We start from the raw sequence: 23,436 nt of genomic DNA on the forward strand, positions 1-23,436 counted from the left end.
CCTTTTTGACTGCTTTAAATTGTATTGTTCTATTCTGGATTGAATTTAATTGTTGATATGTCAGTCATTATAATAAATAAGATAATCAACCACAGACTTTATTTTGTCAAATGCTTATTTTGTTTAGGATTTAGGATTTTAGATACCTTTCTTAACACAGTGTGTGTAGCCAAGGATAGCACATAATGTGGTAATGTTACACATGTTTACACATCTTTTACACATCTTTATGTTAACCTTTTTGACACATTTAGTGTGTTAAACTCATTAACACAGTGAATGAGTTGAAATTAACACAAATCTAGTAGTCCTGGAGCTCACCCACAGATGTGTTAAAAATTAACACAGGTTGTGTCATTTTTGACACATTCTTTCTAAGAGTGTGGGAAAAAAAAATATTTTGCGCAGCCTATACGTTTTGAACGTTATTCTGTATCAAACAAATCAGGCACTGGGTCGACATAAGGCTCTCTAAATTATACTTTTTTAAAGTTCTTTATTAGTTCTCACATTTTTGTTCTTAAAGGCGAACAACAAAAAAGATTCATAGAAATTATTCGTGATTTACAGATGTAACACATTAATAGGCTATATCCTACGTTTCACAAGTTTTTTTCTTCTTCTATCGCTTTCGTTTCACCGTGTAGTAGGTGCAGTTGATGACACAAAACGAGGACAAATGAAACGCCCACCTAGTTACTTCATTACTATTCAAGAGCCTCAGTTGGATTTGGTGCTGCAGGCTTCATCAGAAGAAGAGCTATGGCCTCCACCGTCGCGGTTCTTCTGCTCCTGTCTGCGGGGTTATTCACGGTCACAGTCGGTAAGTTATACGGGCTGTTATAAAAATATAAAGAAACACTTTAAACTTGTTTTTGGGCGGTTTACCGATGGCTGTCAAGTACAAAATAAATAGTTTACTCCGCACTTACACTATTACTTTAAAATTCTGTTTTTCTGAGACTTTACAGTGTAGTCTATCAGTTGTTTGTATTTGTATTAAATGTGCCACATTCCCCCTGTTCTTTAAGGTTTTGATGATGACAATGACTGTATCGGCTACATCACCAGCAAACACGAGTACAAGCCGCCGATAAGCTGCAGCAACGACTTCGGGTCTTTTTCGCATGATTGCTGTGGGACCTGCGATAACAGATACTGCTGCTACTTTGGAAATAAGTTATCCACGGAGGAGCAATACATGTGCACTGTGTAAGGAATTTTAAGTCGTTTCAGTCTTAATACAATGTCTTAAAGACCCCAAAAAAGTCCTTTTTTACACATCTTCATTTCATTCAAAACTCGTATGATTGTCTCTCCTGCTTTAGGACTTCCTCAGTTTGTGTAAACCTATACTTAGGGTTCAAAGTATTTATTTTTTCCCGCATTAATTTCACACATGTCTAATACAATTATGTGGTTTTGTTTTAGTGTGGAAGTGAAATGTGACAACATGGTGTAGCGTGTGGCCATGACCATGACAGCTTAAAATGTAATCTGATCTAATAAAAAAATGATCCAAGACCAACTAAAATATTTTCTCACTAAAATACAATTATTAACTTTTTCATGTAAAACAATGTCATTTTTTAATAATTAAAAATAAACACATTTTTGAGTTTGACAACGAAGAAAAAAGAAAAAAAACAGCTATACAGCATAGTTTAAAACGTAATAATAATAATAATTCTGAACATTGACTCTCAGTATTTATTCACCTGGTTTCTCAATAGAATTCATAAAAGTATTGTATAGAATAATTCTAATAGGGGCACATTGTAACGCAGTGTTACAACATTCCCCATCTGCGCAGTCTACCCGGATAGTGTCTTCTGCAGGTTAGATCAGCATTTAAGAACTATTTCAACTATTAAATAACAGATATAAGATTAAAACAATATCAGATTTGTCTAATTTTAAATAAAAATTAAAAAAACATGAAAAATTAACATAAGAATTTTTATTTTGCAATGGTTATTTTACTTAGCCTACTTTATTTATTTATAAAGCACTTTACAACTGCACCTGCAGACCAAAGTGCTGTACAATCAGCAGCATAACAACAAACAACACATAAAAACAACATGCAACTTACTAATACAGATACTAGCCCAACCTCTCAAAAGCTAAAGACAAGAAATAATTTTTAACACAAGCTTTAAATACATTTAAAGTAGTGATCTCTCTTAGTTCAAGAGGCAGACTATTCCAAAGCCTCGGGACCCACAACAGCAAAGGCCTGATCACCTTTTAACTTTAAATGAGCTTGAGGGACAGAAAGCAATGACTTATTATTTGATCTTGAAGACCTAGGTGCTTGATGAAGAGCAATAAGCTCAGATAAACAGGAGCTATCCCATGCACTGCTTTAAAAACATACAGCAGAGTTTTATATTTTATCCTGAAATCCACTGGTAGCCGCCTGAGAGAAGCTAAAATAGGAGAAATGTGATGACTTTTCTTAGCACACACCAGCAGCCGAGCCGCCACATTCTGAACTAATTGCAAGCGTGATATAGTGGTCTGACAGGACACCACATACATAACATTGCAAAAGTCAAGACGAGACAGAACAAAGGCATTAAAGGGGTGGTATAATGCCCTTTTCACAAGATGTAAAATAAGTCTCTGATGTCCCCAGAGTGTGTATGTGAAGTTTTAGCTCAAAATATCCCACAGATATTTTTATATAGCATGTTAAAGTTGTCACTTTTTGAGAGTGAGCAAAAATGCACCGTTTTTGTGTGTGTCCTTTTAAATGCAAATGAGCTGCTGCTCCCGGCACAGTGGGCGGAGCATCAAGAGCTTGTGTTCTTTTACCTCACACAGACATGCACTGAAAATTTCAAAAACCTTTAGCCTTTTATGTTCAAACCGGAGTCAGACAATGATGGAGACTCAAGAAGAAGTGACAACATGTAGACAACATTTTTGAATGGTTAGTTGATTCATTTATGTAGCTTATGTGTAGTTATATTCTACTCATTGATTAGCATATTCTGTCATGATAATCCATAAATCGTGTTCCCGGGGGCGGGGTTTATGTAAATTTTAGGGTTGGTGATGTCACTAATCCGGGAGGAAGCTTGTGTAGTCCCTACCAGCTGATTGTTGTAGTCTTTAAAAAACGATTTCTTTAAAAGAAAATATCTCTCTTTGCTTTGAACTTTGAGCGTTGTAACTTTGCAGATGTTGTTTATGCTCAAACAGCAACATTACACACTAACTAAAGTTAGAAAAGTGAAATAATCAACCACCCCTTTAATAATTATTGATAAATCTGTTTTTCAACAGATTAGACTTTAAACGTCCAATAGTCCTAATTTGAAAAAAAAGCGACCCTTAACCACGGCATTAATCTGCTTATCAGATTTCAGCTCTGGGTCAAACATAACTCCTACATTTTTACTTGGTCATGGCAATAGTCTGACCATGTGCCAAAATACGTTGCAATATCGAAGTCTCCTCTGGCAGGGCCAAAAAGCATAATCTCAATTTTACTCTGGTTTAACTGAACCAAATGATGGGTCATCCAGCTCTTAACCTCCTCCAGACATGCCAACAGTGAGTTAGAACTACAATTCTCTCCTGATTTCAAAGGGAGATCAATTTGTGGATTGTCAGTGTACAAATGGTGAGACGCCATATTTTTCGAACCCAGGGGCAACATGTACAAAGAAAATAAAATAGGGCCAGTAACAGAACCCCACAAGTGATAGGCACTGTTGTTGAAACAAAGTTACCATACTTCATTGAGAATGCTCTATCAGTAAGATAAGACTTGAACCACTTTAACCCTTAAAGAGTTTCTGTATCTTGGGGGATACAGTCATTTAACAGGCTGTAGGGGGAATGGCCATGGGGGGAGGGGCATTATGTGGTTGCAGTTGATGAGAAACACTGATGGGGTGATGGGTCATGTAATCAGGTCATGTGACTTTATGCCAACGTTCCAAACATTTGTATCAAAATCCAAAATGGCAGCATACGTGGACAAAGACACTGGCCATGAGCTAAGTGTTTTTATATTTTTCACGATTATGATATTTTAGAGTGATTTTGTTTTAGAAAATATTTTTTTAAGGATAGTTTTACATGTTCTTGTGGATATTTTTAAAATAATCTTCTCACAACTTTGGTTATCAGGCATTGAATGCCTGTATCCTGGGGGATACATTGCCCATATAAGGGTATTTAACAGGGCTGATCACTCACAGATATTCTTATGTTTTGAGGCCTGTTCTCTACAGATATTGAATAGGACAAAGGTTGCAGGATGTGCCAGGATGGGCAGACATCCATCATGTGTCAGAAGTGCAAAGTGAGGCTTTGCCTGGTCACTGGACAAAATGCTCGCAACAGTTTTCTCAGCTTCCATTGCCCATAGAATATATCTGGTGTGGGGCACCACAGGGAAGATGTTAGAATTAAAAAACAAAACAGGAAAAAGGTGTTTTACAAATCGGCACATGAACTGTTTAAAAAGTTATGAAATGTTAAATGTATATCCTACATAGGCAATGCATCTTGGGAGAAAAAGTTCAGTTTTTTCCAATTTTTCTAATGTTGTATGGGTAACATGAAAAAATGTAGCTAATTAATTGTTCATTAAATGTTTTAAAAGTTGTCATATGAACTATAATAAAAAAGAATACTTTGCAAAATGTTACCCTAAATGGGCAATATATCTCGGGAGATACAGAGTGTAACTTGGAAAATAAAGGTCATATTTTGGAAAAAATGCATGAACTGTGTCATTTTAGTCTAGATACATACAAAAATAGCAATTAATCATTTTTCCATCAAATTTATTTATGCTTGCCCCTTAAAGGGTTAAAACTGTCCCACGTATTCCAACCAATTGGGATAACCGCTTTATGAGAATCACATGGTCTATAGATTATTGTATCAAAAGCCGCACTCAAATTCAATAAAATCAGAGCTGCAGCATTACCTGCATCTCGGATTAAACGAAGGTCAACGAAGGTTATGTTCAGTGATATCTTCCAAAGATTTCTGAATTTTGGCACATTTTTTTCTCTATATAGTGTTGAAATGGCAACTAGTAAATACACTAAGTTTCGTCATGCTGGCATGCGTGGAGGTATTTAAAACAAGTGTGTTACAGCTAGCCCCGCGTTAGGTTGTGCCACATTCACCCCTACACAAAACAGGAGAAATTTTGAAAGTGTTTAAAAAGATTAACTAGTCATACATCGGTGAAGCGTAAAATCATGGTGATGTTAGTAGTTTTAATCCAATGGTTGAGGTTAATCTCAAACCTGAAACCTTATCACTAAATTTACCTTTGTATTGTTTTTGTGATGTGTGTTACTTGAGGTTTTGTCTCTCTGTGTGTCGCTCCACTCGTTGTTTCCTACAGAGGTTGTGGTCGTTTTACTAAACTGCAGTTTGCAAGATGCATCCCCCAGATTGACACGTTACAACATAACAACAGCCACTTTGTGTAGTGCAAGGTGGAAAAATGCTTTGCTTGATAATTAAAGAACAAAGAATAAATAGTTCACGTTTTTGGTTGTGAAAGCTGTAGCGTTCACATTTATTGAGTCAATTTAATGACAAATGAGGCAAAAGAGAAGAAGCATGATGCAACATCCACCTTTTTCAAGTTTTTACCCCAGTAATGGAGCTACAAATGTTTTATTTCAGAAGTTGCAATCAAAATAATCCTACAATCTTGATAATAACAGCTCCGAAAGAGGATTTTCAGCAACCAAGCCATAGAAGAACCATTTGGCTCCCCAAAGAATCTTTCAGTGAACAGTTCTTAAAAAAAAACCTTTGAAAAAAAAAATTGTCCATGAATGTAAAGGTTCTTCATTAAACAATAGATACCAATAAAGAATCTTTATTTTTAAGAGTGTAGAAGTGAATTCAAATGTCCAGTCCATAGGAAAATAAATAATAAACAATTAACATTTAAATAAATAAAACTAATTAATAAAATTATGATCAAGAAATATAATTATAAACACAATTTTATAGATTAAATATACTAGAACATGATAAAGAGTGTTTATAATGCTTGTTGCTTCATATATTTTCATAATCTGTCCAACAGCCAAAACAGTGAAGTCCTCATCATTGTTTCAGGAATAATGGGATTGGTGATCATATGCATTGTGTTCATCGTCTGCTGCTGCTGCCCCTGCTGCTTTATGTATAAAATGTGCAGAAAACCCAGACGTAAGTGTTTTAGTGTCAATATAACGTTTAGGCTGGTAGTAAAATGATAAGAATTATTAAACAAATGTCTCTGTTTTATTCCCACAGCTGTGGTAGGAGCACATATAACCACAGTCATGAATACGCAAAGCACTCAGCAGCAGCAGCAGCAGCCTGTCATGCAGCCAGCTCAGTATCCAGCATACCAGCCTGTGCCGACCCAACCGGGCTACGGCGCTCAGCCTATGCAGACGGGACAATATCAGGGACAGCCATACGCACCTGGACCCCCACCCCCATGCCACATAGCCGGTGAGAAGACCTAGAGAAGGGGAGAAAAACTTCCAACCCTGCTCCAACACACACATACCTGTAGTTTTCAAATAAGCCTGCTTGATCAGCTGAATCAGGTGCGTTTAATTATAGGGTTGAAGCTAAAGGTGCGTTCACGCCAACTGTAAAAAGCCTTCATGTACATGTAGAACTTCTAATTACAATGTGTAAACTGGTCATTTTCCGAGAGCTACGACTTAACATGTGGCATGCACACAGCATAGAGCTGAGTTTTGCACCCCTGTACTAGAGCAGTGGTTCCCGTGACCCACTGCTCTGCACATTTTGTATGTCTCCCTTATTTAACACACCTGAACCAGATCATCAGCTCATTAGGAGAGACTCCATGAACTGAACTGAGTGTGTCAGATAAGAAAGACATACAAAATGTGCAGAGCAGTGGGTCACGAGGACTGGAATTGGGAACCACTGTACTAGAGATTGCATGAGTGAGTAGTGAACAGACACACACACTGCAAACCGTGGACACACACACCGGAGCAGTGGGCAGCCATTTTGCTGTTGCACCCGGGGAGTGATTGGGGGTTAGGTGCCTTGCTCAAGTGCACCTCAGTCATTTCTTGCTGGTATTGAGACTCGAACCCGCAACTTCAGGTTACATGTCTGACTCTCTAACCATTAGGCCATTATGACAACATGGGCGAATGTAGTACTAATACATATAATGACAACGTGACAGAAGTTTGTTGGAAATCTTTGAAAATGTATTAAAAATAAAAAATGACATGTACATAAGTATTCACAGCCTTTACCATGACACTCAAAATTGAGCTAAGGTGCATCCTTGAAATGTTTCTACTAACTTGATTGGAGTCCACCTGTGGTAAATGCAGTTGATTGGTCATGATTTGGAAATGCACACATCTGTCTATATAAGGTCACACAGTTAACAGTGCATGTCAGAGCACAAACGCTGGCCATTTAGTCCATTTTGGAGTAAGGCTGTAACAAAATGTAGAAAAACTGAAGCACTGTGAATACTTTCCAGATGTACTGTATATGAGGATGCGAATGTTGTTTAATACCCCTTAGGCTAACTGTAAAAATGAACACTTGTGGCGGTCTAGTGTTGAACACTTGTGAAGTCCACAAGACCGTAAGTGCAAATGAAGTGTGCCAACTTTTTACAATACAAGTAAGACATAATTGTTGGGCTGTCAATTAATAAACATTTGTTGACACATACTGTTTTTTTGTGTCTTTTTTAAAAACTGTAGCATAAACCACAGTTACTCAAGTAACTATTGTTTTGCAACTAGTAGAAATTATAGGTAGTAGTGCTAGGCTAGTACTAGATAGACTGATAGTACTGATATTTTCCTTGAAAATAATTAGTGTATTTTTGCATTTCCAGCAAGCCCTGGATATCCCAGTGTTCAGGCTCCATATGACGGAAGTCAGGCCATGTATCCCATGATGCCCCCTGCCCAGCCCGGTAGTGCTTATCCGCCCCCAGAGACATTCAATCAGCCAGCCTACAATCCTGCCTACATGCAGCCACCGAATACCGGATACTAAACCACAAGCGTCTGTCACATCAGTCACTGTTGGATTGTGGAGGCTTGACGCACTTTCACTCGTCAGTAAGAATGCCCCGGATACAATGCAGATTATATAAGACTAGTGGATGTGTTAGTCAGAGTTATTTCTGTTTTATTTTCAATCAGTCCTTTCAGTTTAGAACAAAGATTATTGAAGTCATTCAAAACTTTCTACTTTCTACTAGAAACACGAAAATGTATAAAAGGCTCCATTACCTTGTATCTTACGTTATGTCCCCGTAGAAGTAGTTTTTGTAAAAATAGGCTAACGATTGCGTCATGACCACGCGACTCTCTGTCGCACAGTAGAGAAATTACCGTATGGACAGGAAGAGAAGCTTGCGGGCAATCGGGGGGACGTGGAGGCAAAATGACAAAATAATTAATCAGAATACTTAGCAAAAGTTTCTCCTGCTCCTAGCTCATGGACAGCTCCTACTCACACTCTCCGTCTCTGCAAGTTTCGGAAGGGAATGATTCAGATTTCTCTCGGCACAGGCACAGCTACTAGAAGACAGACGGGTTGCTCACGTCACATCCACGTCGTCAAGCTCAGTTTGAGTCTGCGCAGTACGCTCAGCCATCAGGAAGTGAGTGCTTCTAATTGACTTCACTTGTCTCCGTTGAATCCAATGGGGTCGCTGTGTCCAGTTTATATACTGTCTATGCTTCCTACACCAAACCAGAGCCGTTAAATATGAGCGTTGTCACGCCGTCACATTGTCCATGTAGCTCTACATAGTTCCAAACAAATCTGCATTGCCAGACAGCAGCTATATTTTCAGCAATTATTGGTAAATATTACATTGCGCATAATGTACATTGATTATTACGTTGACACTTAAATTGCTTGCAATAACATTTTTTTTCTGGGGAGTAGCAGAAACACAGCATTAATACGTTTTTGTGTTTAATTCTGGAGGGAAATTGGGTGCTCCCATAACGTAGAATAAATTTACAGGAATTGTCTGTAAATATATGATGGAGAGACTGCATTAACATTAACAGAGGTCAGTTGAAATGAAACTGGAGATATGGTTACTGAGTGGAATAATGTTTATAACATTAACGTTACTGTTAACGGGATTCATTTCAGTACATGTACACAATACATATACTGTATGTACTGTACTGAATGGTTTGAAAGGATGTAGGGGTACATTAGCCATACTAAAATGAATCCTTTAACAGTAGGCTAACGTTAAAGTTATGGATCGTATTTAGGAAGTTATTTCACTCAGTAACCATCTCTCCAGTTACACACACACACACACACACACACACATACTTCTTGAAACTTTCATGTCAATAAAGCCCTTTGAATTGAATACATTTTTTGTGTAAGTTTATTTTGGAGGGAATGGGGACTGCTCCCATAAGATATACATTTACAGTATACATTTTTCTTGTGATTCTATGGTCATAATTAACATCCTAATGTTATGTTATATTATGTTTAAATACATTCACATAAACCTGCACAACAAGTGAATATCAATTAAAGCTGCTCAGTTTAAGTCAAGAAAGAAGTTTGGTCAACAGTAAAAAATATACAAGGCAACCAATTGCATTCAACAAAACATTTAATTATATCTAGGGAGAGGGTAGGTAAGTTTTCCTTGAATGTTCTGTCTTCAAAGAAACTCGTTCGACTTCCTACAGGGAGAGAAATGAGAAAATGAAATGAGAAAAATAAATAAATAAATAAATAAATATATATACAAACCACTATTGTTATTCAAATTGTTAGTCTTACACAACAACAACACGGAAGAAGCGTGATTAGAAGAAGTGATTATTTTGCTTATCCAACATTATGCAAATACGGGATTTTATATTTTTATAGCATTATGATACCGTACTATATATAGGCCTACAGAGCTCAACCATAAATTCTGCTTTTCTATAATGTTCAGGATTTTTTATACTGTCAGAGGTGTAAATTCATTTACACGTTTTAGCATTGAGGTCTTATTTGTGGGGGTGCTGCTGTACTTATTTGCTTTATATCCAGATGTATTTCTAATATTCTGAATCTGACCACCTCATGCATGATAAAAAAAAAAAAATAAAAAAAAATTGACTACAATGTAGTGCAACAACTAATTTAACTATGACCTCAGTATTGAATTTACACTTTTCTGACTGGTAGCTAACTTAGCTGACTGGTTGGTCACGTAAGCTAGCTGCAATTAACTATTATCTTCTGTCATAGAAATTTTGGTCCCACTTTATATTAAGTGGCGTTAAGTACTATGTACTTACATGAAAAAATAAGTACAATGTACTTATTGTGTTCATGTTGTATTGTAAAACACTTTTGCTGCTATTGAGGTGTGATACGGGTAAAGTTAGGGACAGGTGAGGTGGATTGGGTAGGTTTAAGGTGTAAGGGAAGGGTCAACTGTGTAATTACAAATGTAATTACATAAATTAATTACAGCTGTAATTACATGCAGGAATTTTTAAAATGTAAGTACAATGTAAAAACATGTAGTTACACAATAAGTACATTGTATCAAATTATTAATTTCAATGTAAGTACATCTAAGTACATAGTACTTAAAGCCACTTAATATAAAGTGGGACCGAAATTTTAAACTGTATATTAAACTAACCATGTTTAACATCTAACCTTATTTAACATCTAACATTTGAACAGGATGTACTGTACGAAACTATGGAAAACATGTGACTTTGACTGTTTGAGTATGTGTGTAAAAATACAGAAAGGGGAAATGAAACTAAACAGTCTGTTAGAATCTTGTGATTGACAAATTAAGTCATCACATGATCAGAGTTTGCTTGTGCCGTTGACAGAGGAAAAAGGTTGGGGCTTTTGAACCAATTGAACCAATCATATTGAAGGTGACATGTTAGTCTTATTTGTTTTCTCGAATCTATAAAAACTGTGGTATATGTGTTTTCCGCGCCTATGAGTCTCCGTTGACATTTATTCAGAGTGTTATACTCAAATTCATGTTATACTTTTTGTTCCTCGGTTCAATCCGCCGGCCTTTTTAGAATTTTTTTTCTCTTTTTCGTGAGATATTTGTTGGCATTACCTGTCGGTTCACCCGAGGGAATCTTTTTATTTTTATTATTTTTTCATCCCGCTTAACTTAACCTTACGGTGCTATCCGAGGATGATATTAGCGAGTAACTATGGCTCACAGCTTGATTGCCACTGGTTTTCCACTGATTTATAAGCTGTGCCCTAATAATCTTCTCCCTGACCACGGTCATGACATCTGCCCGTCGTGTTTGGGTGTTCAACATCTGCGAGAGGCTCTCACGGACCTGTGCATGCACTACAGCCTTTTGCCTATGTCGGAACAACGGCTCCGTCTTGCCGAGTTAGACCCCAATTCAACAGTGAAATTTGGGCAGTTAGATGTAACCCCTTCGCGCACTTGGAAGCGCAGGCCGTCGGCGGCAGCTGGTGCTCCCCTCCCAGCTAACAAGGCCACTTCGCGAGGAGATGAACATTCACATGTTAAGAGAAGTTCACTTTCTATGATGGTGTCGGTGCTTTCTTCAGAGATGGCAGAGCTGAAACGCCTGCTTCACTCACATCAGCCTGTCACATCTGCTACATCTGTGAAGTTGACACAGGAGGATGAGAATGTTCAGATTCAGGGAGCTGGGGAAGAGTCTCTTGATTCCCCTTGTTTTTCTCATCATTCTGAGTTGGATGTGCTTTCTACTAGTGCTTCAGATTCCTTTTTTTACGATCATACTATGGATGTGTCTGCACAACCATCACTTCAGGCGGTTTTCACTTACCCAGCAGCGGAGGGGTCTATAGGGGGTCAGTTTAGTCGTCTGAACAAGACCAGTCTGCCTCCGATGATACTTTGGCTGTGCTTCGAATGGCAGTTGCTCATCTAGAACTTGATGAGTCACCTGTTCAATCTGCCCAAACGAATGTGTTCTTCAGACAGACCACAGCTGCAACTTCTTTTGCCATGCCACCATATAAGGTTTTTATGGCTGAATTTTCAAATGCTCTCACTGGTTCTGTCCCACCTAAGCGGCGCTCAAAGATTGCTCAAACGCTAGCATCTATGGCTGAAGCAGATTCTATCGGGTTGGGTCGCGCTCCGGAGATAGTGCAGCCTATGGCAGCTTTGGTGGTTTCTCCTGATGAGGCTCTACGAGGGAATGTGCGATGTCCAAGTGCGCAATGCGGTTGTACGGATTCCTTGCTTAAAAAGGCATACGAGTCTGTTACCTACATTGTTCATGCAGAAAATACAATCTGCCAGTTACTTCTTGCCGCCACCAGTACGCTGGAACCTACAATTGCGGATCCCTCTATTTCACAATTTCTGTAAACTGCTCTGTTGGCAACATGCCATGTGACCTGCGAGCTGGGTAGTCTTACAGCCACGCTTCTGGCAGCCCGCCGTCAAGTGTGGCTTGCCCAAGCACGGCTACCGGAGGACTGTAAGAAAACCTTGAGAGATCTTCCATTTGTCCCCGGGCATCTTTTTGGTCCAAATGTTCCGGAACTGTTGGAAAAGTGGGTAAAGCTGTCTGAAGCCACTCGTCAACTGACACAGATGCAGTGCAACCCTACCTTTAGGATGCCAGCGGTTCAGACCCCACATCACTATGCCACACCGGAGCAACGCTTCCGTCGGCACACTACACCTCAGTCACAGCCCCCTCAAAGACCTCGTGTTCCTGAAGATGCGAGAGTTTTTCGCCCACCTCATCGACAGTTTCCATAAGGACCCCGTTAGCGTCCCCCCGGGACCACTAAAAATAGCACATAAAGCCTGAGATAGTCAGGACGGTGGTCGACCATTTTTCTATAGAACAGCTGGAATACTGTAGGTCCAACACAGCAGACCCCTGGGTGTTGACAACCTTAAACAGGGGATATACTCTACAGTTTCGACGGCGGCCTCCCAGATTCTCAAAAATTGTTCCTACGATTGTCAGAGACGCGGTTCGCGCAATGGCTCTCTCTCTGGAAATTTGTTTACTGTTAGAGACTGTCATCCAGAATTCACAGAACCACAGTTACATACGTAACTAGTGTTCTGTTTCATTCTTACCGACCGTCAGAGTTCTCAGTCACTCGGAATGCGTGAGAAAGGCGTACCGAGGCAGAATGCTGAGCTACTGTAGCTTATAACTCTTCAGGGCTCAGCATACGTCACGCCACGTGACTTTGTTGGTATATTCTCTCGACCTATTTAGCTGGCACTGCGATAATCCATAGTGTCGAATCCTGCATTGAACTCCGAGATTTGAGAAGAAGTCTCAGTAAAATAAAGGGAACACAGCAAAAGTTTAGGATTATACTGCTGTGGTATCATGGTAAAGATGAATTTTAACCACTGATTCTTCACGTACTTGTCCTTGGGCAGTGAAAAAAAAAACTGGCTTTACCTTCACATGATGCTGACCAGTATCCACAGGAATCAGCTGCAGTGTTTGAAAGGGTTTTCCCTGGTGTCTGCGTGCAATAAGTGGGCGGGCAATATGCTAAAGTTTCGTCTTGACAACAAAACAGCTTATGACTTGTTTGAAAAACGATTCATTTCATTGACTCAGAGTCGACTCTTACTTTTGAAAGACGATAACTTTATATACGTTGCACTTTCAGATTTAAAACTTTGCAGGATGTCTTCATTCACTTTGAGCTATGTTACACACTACATGAAAGGTCATTTTCAAAAATCCATAATAGGGGCACTTTAAAGTTCAGAGAACATTCAAAAATATTTTTTTTATAACCTAGGGATGTTAGCAAAACATTCGGCCCACTAGTTTGTTTCACTTTATTTTAACTTAAGAATTTGCACTCAGTAGTTATGGAAGGCATTTTCTGCCAAAATTAAATAAGTGGGTCTCTCATACACTAAGCATGTGTACACACAAATGAAACGAACGTTTTCACAAACAAATCGACAGCTTTCGATTGTTTGACGAGAGTGTCAAACGGCTTTAAAGGGTAATATCTAAATCCCTGGTCAGAGCCTGACTCCACCGACTGGCAATATTTGAAAAATGCTGGAAAAGTGGGCAGAGCCCAGCGGAGGGGGGGCATGCACCTGAGACGGCGTCTCTCTGTAGGCAAGGGCGTGGTTAGCTAGTACTCTCTTACGTCACAGAGCACCACAACTTCCTATAGAGCTGGTAAGTCCCGCCCCTTCCGCTAACCCCACTGGACCTCTAGGTTGAAAAATCGTCAATGCAAGTGAATGTGAGAAAATAATTATTTTCTGGTCCCGTTTGAGTTGTGCCATGAATGTGAACATATGTTGTCTGTGAATTTTTTATATAATTTTTCATGTTACGAGTTTGACAGTATATTGTATGATTCTTTGGCTAGCAGTTGTGGAAAAGACATAACGAGAAAGACTACATGTCGCCTATGTGACGTCACCCCATAACACATTTTCCCTCCACTTGTTAAATCACGGTGCTAATGCTGTGATAATCTATGGAGACAGATCGAGATGCCTGTGTGTTTTGTACCAAAGACACAGCCATGTATAACGGGATCCGTGTGCTAGTGGTGGTGACGTATATCAAACGCATCGAAAGCAGCGAAGAGTTGTAGTCCACAAAGTGCTCTCACACAAAGTCTAACCGTATCAAACTTCTACCCGCTAAATTGTAGCAGTCTTTACACGAAAAAAATATATAAAAAATTCACAGACAACATATGTTCACATTCATGGCAAAATTCAAACGGGACCAGAAAATAATTATTTTCTCACATTCACTTGCATTGACGATTTTTCAACCTAGAGGTCCAGTGGGGTTAGCGGAAGGGGCGGGACTTACCAGCTCTATAGGAAAATTCAACTGCAGTAGCCACTGTTCAACCTCAAGAGGGCAGCACTCAGACCTTTTTACACCATATATTATAGAATTAAGACACTTTATACCCAAATGTCAAAAAAATTACTTGAATCAATGAACAGCATTAATAAAGCCCCAGTCTTACAGATCATTAACTAAAAAAAAGTTGTTTTAGGGTTTAGTTACCCTTTAAAGGAAAGGTTGTGCAGAAAACCCTTATATGGAGATTGGGCGTGTTTTATGCAAATGAAACAAAAACTTGTGCACGCGGCCGCTATTTAGAATAGGCTACTCCAAATTCTCTAACATTAGAACGAGATTAAGAAGAAATACATGTGCGTAGCTACGTACGTGCTCTGAATTAGGGGGAGATTTTTTCTCCTGTGCTTATACAAAATAATCCACGCAATTATTAGTGAATGAGACCCATTGTTTTGACACATATCATGTTATGGCCTTTTGTTTAATGGTCAATAAAGTGCATACATCTAAAACTAAACTAATTTAGGCTATGTTAAATAAGTTATTATAACATCTCCACGTATGGGAAAATATATTTACACCCTCTTTGAACATTCCTCTGTATCAAATCAGACACTGGATCGACATAAGGCGCTCCAAATTAGACGTATTAATTCAAATCCTTTTTCCTATAACATTTCTGTTCTTACATGTGAAAAAAAGAGATTCATTAAAATAGCCTACTTTGTGGTTTTCAGATTTACACATTCAGGAAAGTTTCACAAGTTTTTTCTTCTTTCGCTTTTGTTTTACCGTTGCATTTGATGAAGTTGTCAGTTCCTTACACGCACCTACTTCATTATTCACGAGCCTCAGTTGGATTTGGTGCTGCAGGCTTCATCAGAAGAAGAGCTATGGCCTCTATCGTTGCAGTTTTTCTGCTCCTATCTGCGGGTTTATTCACAGTCGGTAAGTATAGCCTACGGGCTGTTATAAAAATCTAAAGAAACACTTTAAACTTGTTTTTGGGCGGTTTACAGACAATAAATAAATAAATATATGATACTTTAGAATTTATCGGTTGTTTGTTTTGTATAAAATGTGTCACATTTCCCCTGTTCTTTAAGGTTTTGGAGATGACTGTAGAAGCTACACCACCAGCAGTAACGAGTACAAGCCCTTTATAAAATGCCAGTATGGGGAGCACTGCTGTGGGACCTGTAATAACAGATACTGCTGCTCCAGTACTTATTCGAAGTTAACCGATCAAGACAAGTGCAAAGTGTAAGACATTTTAATTCGATTCTGTCTTAATTCAAATGTCTTTTAGACCCAAAAGTCCTTTTCCACAAAAGGAGAGAAATTTTGAAGTCTTTAAAATAAAATAAAAACATCCTTTAAATTTTTTGGGTCAGCTATTGCTTTAATTTCTCCCTCATGATCTGTAACTGTTAACTAGTGATAACTCATTGCATCAAGTCCATATTGATTTTTTCTGAAATATTTGGTGTGTATCTAATTGCTGAGGTTAATCTCAAACCTGCAACCTAATTAAATGTACTTTTTTTGTAATGTTTTTGCGATGTATGTTACTTTTGTAATCCGGTTTTGTCTCTCCGTGTGTGGCTCCACCCATCGTTTCCTACAGAGGATGTGGTCGTTTTTACTAAACTCCAGTTTGCAAGATGTATCCCCCAGATTGACACGTTACAATTTTAACAGCCACTTTGTGTAGTGCAAGGTGGGAAAATGCTTTGCTTGATATTTAAAGAACAAAGAATGAAAGGTTTTTGGCTGCATGCGAAAGCTTTCAATTGAATTGAAAAAAATGAGTCAATTGAAAGAAAAATTAGGCAAGGAACAGGATGCAACATTAAAAAAATTTGTTGAGGGGATTTACTTATTTATTTATTTTCAAGAGGGGTCTTGAGCAAGAAAAGGCAGGACCAAAGAAAAACTGTTTGTTATATAAACAGATGTTATATATATTTGTGCCAGTCTAGTGGCTAAGTTTGCAAATTTGATATTGTAGATTTTTAATAATCCAAGCACAATGCAACTATCCAGGGCTTTGATTCTCAAAAGTATCATGAGCTAAGTTGATCTTAGACCCCATTGGTGGCAATTGTTCTACAATCTACTCAGGCCTACGATTCTTTTGGGAAATGCAGCCCTGTGCAGTAACACCATGTGTTTTTATTATATGGAAAAGAGCAGCTTTTATATTTTGACAATAACTAATTTTGTGTTACACAAGATAAGAGTCATACGCATTTCAAGCAACATGAGAGTGAATGAACAGATACTTTTTATTTACTACCTACTACAATATGCAAGCATCTTAATTATTAATGCTGCAAATGTTAATCAAAATCTTAGGGTACTCAAAATCTGCCCCTACAATCTTAATAATAACCTTTCCAAAAGAGGATTTTTGCAACCACGTCATAGAAGAACCATTTCCGGCTCCCCCAAGAATCTTTCAGTGAACGGCTCTAAAAAGAACTTTTAAAAAAATATTCTTCACACTGGGAAAAATGATCTAAAGAAACGTTTGTGCAATGAAATGTTTCCATGAATGTAAGGGTTCGTCATGAAACAATAGATGCCAATAAAGAACCTTTATTTTTAAGAGTGTAGAAGTGAATTTTAATGTCCAGTCTTCAAACTAACTGCAGATACATAGGAAAATAAATCATTTTTCTATAAACAAAAGGATCATTGATCAATGATCAAAAATAAAATAATAATACGATTTTATAGATTTATAATGCTTGTTGCTTCATGTTTTGTCATAGTCAGTCCAGCAAACAAAGCAGTGATAGCCCCGCCATTGTTTCAGGAATAATGGTGATTGTGATCATATGCATTGTGATCTTCATCTGCCGCCGCTGCCCCTGCTGCTGTATCTATAAAATGTGCACAAAACCCACAAGTAAGTGTTTTAGTGTCAATAGAATGTTACAATGTTAAATTATTTAGACTGGTAGTAAAATGATAAGAATTATATATTTATTTCAGTCTTGTTTTTCCCACAGCTGTGGTAGAAAGAACGCATGTAACCACAGTCGTGAATACAGTACAATGCATTCAGCAGCAGCAGCAGCCTGTCATGCAGCCAGTTCAGTATCCAGCATACCAGCCTGTGCCGACTCAACCGGGCTACGGCGCTCAGCCTATGCAGACAGGACCATATCACGGACAGCCATACGCACCAGGACCCCCACCCTCATATAACATGGCAGGTGAGAAGACCTAGCACTAGAGCAGGGGAGAAAAACTTACTTTGTTTTAGTTTAGTTCCAACCCTGCTCCAACACACACATACCTGTAGTTTTCAAAATTAGCCAGAAGGGTTGAAGCTAAAGGTGCGTTCACGTCACGCCATGTCATAATTACCATACTGATTCTGAACTATAAAAAGCCTTCACGTACATGTAGAACTTGTAATTACAACGTGTAAACTGGTCATTTTCTCAGAGCAACGACTTGTAGCATGTGGCCGCTGTACCTCCTGGGTGTGTTTGTCTTAAAGTGGCGCTGTGCAGACCGATCGGTGTATGACATCCAAATACAGCGAGAATCGAAAGCATACAGAGCTTTATTTATGTTCATTACGACATGGTGTCCACCCAGCATAGAACTGAGTTTACACCCGTGTAGTAGAGATGGCATTCACTGGTTGGTTGGGTAGTTGAATACTTCAAACAGTAGTTGCAGCTGTCGGAAGCTATCGAGTACTTGAGCGGACAATAACCATAACGACGCACCTGTTTTTATTCACTAAAAGCAAACCTGCAAGCCATGAAAGCGAATGCTCAAAGAGAGTTACTGTGTCCGAAATCTCATACTTTAATAGCAGGCGGAAAACAGTATTCAACAAAAGGAGTATGTATGAATTCACAGTACTAGGCAAAATGTACCCGGATGACCTTCTACTTCCAGTGAGATTCTGAAGTGTGAATACGATGGACACTTTACTATCCCATGAGGCCACGGGAGAGGATTTGTGAATGGCAGGGTAGATCACATGATAATAAAGTGAGTGAAAGTGACATGTGAAGTATGAGACCCATACTCAGAATATGTCCTCTCCATTTAACCCATTCAAGTTAGTGCACACACATTAGGAGTAGTGAGTAGTAAACACACACACGCACACTGCAAACTGTGGACACACATACCCAGAGCAGCCGGGGAGCGATTGGGGGAGTGATTGGGGGTTAGGTGCCTCGCTCAAAGGCACTTCAGTAATTTCCTGCTGGTATTGAGACTCGCAACATTCAGGTTACAAGTCTGACTCTCTAACCATTAGGCCACGACTGCATAATGACAACATGACGAATGTAGTACGTCCAGATTACATTCATACATATTCATACTATACAGAACATATTTTTATATCATACGCATATCGGCAGCAAATGGGGTGTTCGCAAGCACCCTTCTGAAAAGCACCTAAAATGACAAATGGGACATCCTACGGTCTTCTGGACTTGTAGCACTTGTGGCGGCCATTGTAAGTCCACAAGACTGTAAGTGCAAATGAAGTGTGGCATCTTTTTACAATACAAGACAGACATAATTGTTGGGGTTTCAGTTAATAAACACTTGTTGGCACTTGTTTTTGTCTTTTTTTTACCACAGGTACTTAAGTAACAATTGTTTTGACTAGGAGAAACCAGTAGTTGTGCAACCCCTAAGCTAGTACTAGACAGATTGAGACCATGTACTGATATTTTCCTTGAAAATAATTAGTGTATTTTTGCATTTCCAGCAAGCCCTGGATATCCCAGTGGTCAGGCTCCATATGAAGGAAGTCAGGCCACGTACCCCATGATGCCCCCTGCCCAGCCCGGTAGTGCTTATCCGCCCCCTGCCCAGCCCGGTATCGCTTATCCGCCCCCAGAGACATCCGATCAGCTGGCCTATAACATGCAGCCACAGAAGACCGGATACTAAACCACAAGCGTCTGTCACATCAGTCACTGTTGGATTGTGGAGGTTTGACGCGCTTGCACTCTGTCGTGGAAATTACTTCACAACTTTAAATAATAATTGGAAGACAGCTGGAAATTTCAAATGTTATAAAGATCTTTATTTCTTGCAAGAAAATTGGCTGTTCACACATCAGTCAGAGTCTGATATGAGAAGGGCCCTGACTTCTCCTTTTTGCCCAGCTTATATACCCTTAACACATCCTGGTCTGTCTCAAAAGATCGCCTTGGTTTACCTTAAAAGGCAACACGTCTTTGTTCGAGATCTCTGTCTAACATAAATTCTATAGACAGAACAATATCACGTCTGCAAAAGTTTCCTGTTATTAGCTGCAGCTTTTTCACACATTTTGCTTATCTCTATTTTCATCAAAGCTGCGCACATACTTTTCACACTTGAAGTACACAATAGGTCACTTTTTGATACTCATAGTCTCTTTGCTACCCAGAACATTTTGTTCCTGCAAGCTTATATGATTATATTTCTTTAAATGCTTATGAGTAAAAATAAATGTTCAACGTTAACACAAGTTGCACACACCTAAAAGTAAAAGAACACATCTAAATGTAAAATTTCCATTACAACTCGTCAGTAAGAATGCCCCGGATACGATGCAGATTATATAAGACTAGTGGATGTGTTATAGTCAGAGTTATTTCTGTTTTATTTTCAATCAGTCCTTTCAGTTTAGGTTTCACTCTGCGACACACTGTAAAAGTAAAGATTTTTTATTAAGCTGTACATAAAACAAAGATTATTGGAGTAAATTTTAAAAGAAAATACCATTTTGTTGATACAATGTGATATACTAAAAAACGAAAATCTGAAATAAAACGTGGTAATTTTTAAAGCTACAATCTGTAACTTTTTTAATCGATTCTTAGCAAAAAACACTTTGTTCTTTCAAAAGTATATGTGCAAAAGTAATTAGGCTACTTCAATCAACTAATAAAGTATTCTCGTAAGCGTAGAATCTGCCATTTATAATACATACGAGTGAGTCACTCGAATGGCGGTGTGGTATAGTATCCTGTAACCCTATAGTGATGGGTCCGGGCTGAGGACCCAAGCAATCCGATTGGTTCAAAGCACGTTTTATGGGTAATCGCTTTAGTGCCTGGTTACAAATCATACAAAATCACTTTATTATAGAAGACGTTTGTACTACGTTATAATGAATCATTAATGTATTTAATGTATTTTAAATTATACATTTCATATACTAGTATTTAACCGAAGCTATAGATTGTGAAATTAAACATTTCTCTTGGTAGTGTTTTTTAGTTAGCTTAGATAATAGCATAGCATACAGCTAACGTTATCCGATGATCGTGCTATGAGCTTTTCCTGAGCTTATACTGCACTGATACCGCCTTACCAAACAGATTTAGATCAGGCATACTACTGGCATACTAATTGGGTCCTCAGCCCGGACCCATCACTATAGGGTTACAGGCATAGATATCATATATAAAGGCTAGATGTCTCGTGCTCGCTGCTGGCCAATGGAGGTCGACGTCCGCACGTGGCGGCCATCTTGCCACAGTGTGCTCGCTCACTCGTTTAATGGTGCATGTACTTTTAAATAACCATAACTTGCTCAATTTGCTACCGATTTTCAAACGGTTTGGTTTGTTATAAACGTCAGAGATGTAGTTATGACACTGCATACATACAGTGCATACATATGAATAATTATAACATACATGTTCAAGCATTCGGAATTATAGCCACGTTAATAACGTTTGCAAGAAACCAAACCGTTTGTAAATCCGTCAAGATTTCAGCGAGATAAGAGGATTTGTGTGCATGCTGATCATTCACCTTAATGCACAGCTTCACTGTGACAAGATGGCCGAACGGTGATGCCGTAAGTGACTGCGCCATAAGATATCTAGCGTTTATATATGATATGGTTACAGGATACTATACCACAGCGGCAGCCATGTTGCTAAAATACATTAGCCAAAGAGGGACATACCTGGAAATTCAAGCGTCTCTCATACCTTTTCTTTTGCATTTAAATATTTTTTACAATAAATATTGTGGTAGAGGCCATAACATGTTAACTGACTAAATAACTAAATGCAATTTGTAAGTTTTTAAAGTAATCATCACTTGAAGGAACACTCATGGGAAGTCGAACTGGAAGCCATGTTAATCTTGGCCACCGTAGGAGTTAAAACCATAGACAGTATATAATATATGTCCATGAGCTAGGAGCAGGAGAAACTTTTAGTAGGTATTCTGATTAATTATTTTGTCATTTTGCCTCCACGTCCCCCCGATTGCCCGCGAGCTTCTCCTCCTGTCCATACGGTAATTTATGTACTGTGCGACAGAGAGTCGCGTGGTTATGACGCAATTGTTAGCCTATTTTTTACAAAAACTGCTTCTACGGGGCCATAACGTAAGATACAAGGTAATGGAGCCTTTTATACATTTTCGTGTTTCTTTAGAAATAAATAATGGAGAAATGGAGTCTTTAAACGCCTCAGATGTAAAGTTATTCGCTGTCAAAGTGACGCCAAAATGAATGGGAGTCAATGGGATGCTAACAGCAGGTGGGGGTCCGCTAGCCAATGGCGGTGCCCGGGGAAGCTTGAAATTAATATTCAGTTGGTAGTCATATACCATTTCACCGCTAGATGGGAGTAAATCCTACACATTGTAGCTTTAAGTTGTAGTTTAGTTTATTTTTGCAATTTTGCTTTTGTATTTTCGTTTTTGTTAACAGCACAACGCTCACAGAAACATGAATGGCTTCAATTTTTACATTTCAGCCAGCAGGATCTGTTTTGTCAATGTTTTCCATTTTGAGTTCTTCCTTTGAGGGTCTAAAATGCAGTTGCATTTGAATAACAATGAGTGATGCTGAATTTCCATAATTTTGTCATGAGTCTCATCGACTTTTTTTGACCAGTTGAAAGGGTATTTTATTAAAGGAACCTTTGTTAAAGCATTAGGAAACCACATGTTTTTTTTGTACGGTCTTTCACCGTTCCTTTTTTTTAACTGTTATTTCGGGTTAGCCTATTTTTTAAAACTGTTATAGATTTAGTAAATGTTTAACTGCTGTTTTATATTTATGTATTTCTATATGTGTGAGAAATGTGAATAGTTTGATTGTTAAAATAAATATCTTACTGTCTCTTTAAAAAAAAAGGAATCTAAAGAAAGGTCTACAGGAGAACATAAAAAATGTAAAACTCAACAAAGTCGACAATGGACAGCAAACCTGCTGGAGAAAAATACACCTAAAGATTTTGGACTTTTTTGCAATGGTTTTTGCAAAGATTTTGGACTTTTATGCAATGTTTGGTGAAGTTACACCACTTGAATGTTTATGGGACCCCCTACTGGTGAGATAAAAAAGGAATATTTTTTAATTCTATGTATATACTTTTAACCTTATTTTTACAGATAAGTAGCAAGATTTTTTTTATTTTATGTTTTGAATATGATGCTGAATATTTCCAATTATACTAAATATATATTGAGTATATTATTCCTTCTTGTGTTCCTGTTTTTGTGTGCCTTTTGATATTCAATAAATCAGTTATTCCTGCAA

At 38.4% G+C, this 23,436-nt stretch overlaps 1 protein-coding gene across 4 annotated transcripts; it reads left to right on the forward strand.

Annotated features, from left to right (window-relative positions):
- The first annotated feature begins 689 nt into the window (after positions 1–689).
- LOC311084904 (protein shisa-5-like) lies at positions 690–23,436 on the forward strand. Of its 4 annotated transcripts, none has more exons than XM_084117195.1 (6): positions 690–823; positions 1,032–1,212; positions 6,083–6,207; positions 6,295–6,498; positions 7,895–7,988; positions 19,709–23,436. In XM_084117195.1, the coding sequence occupies exons 1-6, from the start codon at positions 763–765 to the stop codon at positions 19,827–19,829; spliced, it is 786 nt and encodes a 261-aa protein (XP_083973321.1). In that variant the 5' UTR covers positions 690–762; the 3' UTR covers positions 19,830–23,436. The 4 variants fall into 4 exon arrangements, with proteins under 4 accessions (XP_083973321.1, XP_083973322.1, XP_083973323.1 ...); XM_084117196.1 differs by lacking the exon at positions 19,709–23,436 and adding an exon at positions 9,323–14,262 and having other exon boundaries at positions 7,895–9,095; XM_084117197.1 differs by lacking the exon at positions 19,709–23,436 and adding an exon at positions 9,338–9,402 and having other exon boundaries at positions 7,895–9,095.

This window comes from Abramis brama, assembly GCF_963993115.1.
Source record: "Abramis brama genome assembly, chromosome: 6".
Taxonomy (NCBI): domain Eukaryota; kingdom Metazoa; phylum Chordata; class Actinopteri; order Cypriniformes; family Leuciscidae; genus Abramis; species Abramis brama.

Bases quoted from the DNA above. Each gene is read 5' to 3' on its own strand.
- LOC311084904 (XM_084117194.1), top strand. From the start codon at position 15,692: ATGAAGTTGTCAGTTCCTTACACGCACCTACTTCATTATTCACGAGCC. The intron at 15,837-15,994 runs GTAAGTATAGCC...CTGTTCTTTAAG, and splicing joins TGCGGGTTTATTCACAGTCG to GTTTTGGAGATGACTGTAGA. The intron at 16,152-17,665 runs GTAAGACATTTT...GTTTTGTCATAG, and splicing joins GATCAAGACAAGTGCAAAGT to TCAGTCCAGCAAACAAAGCA.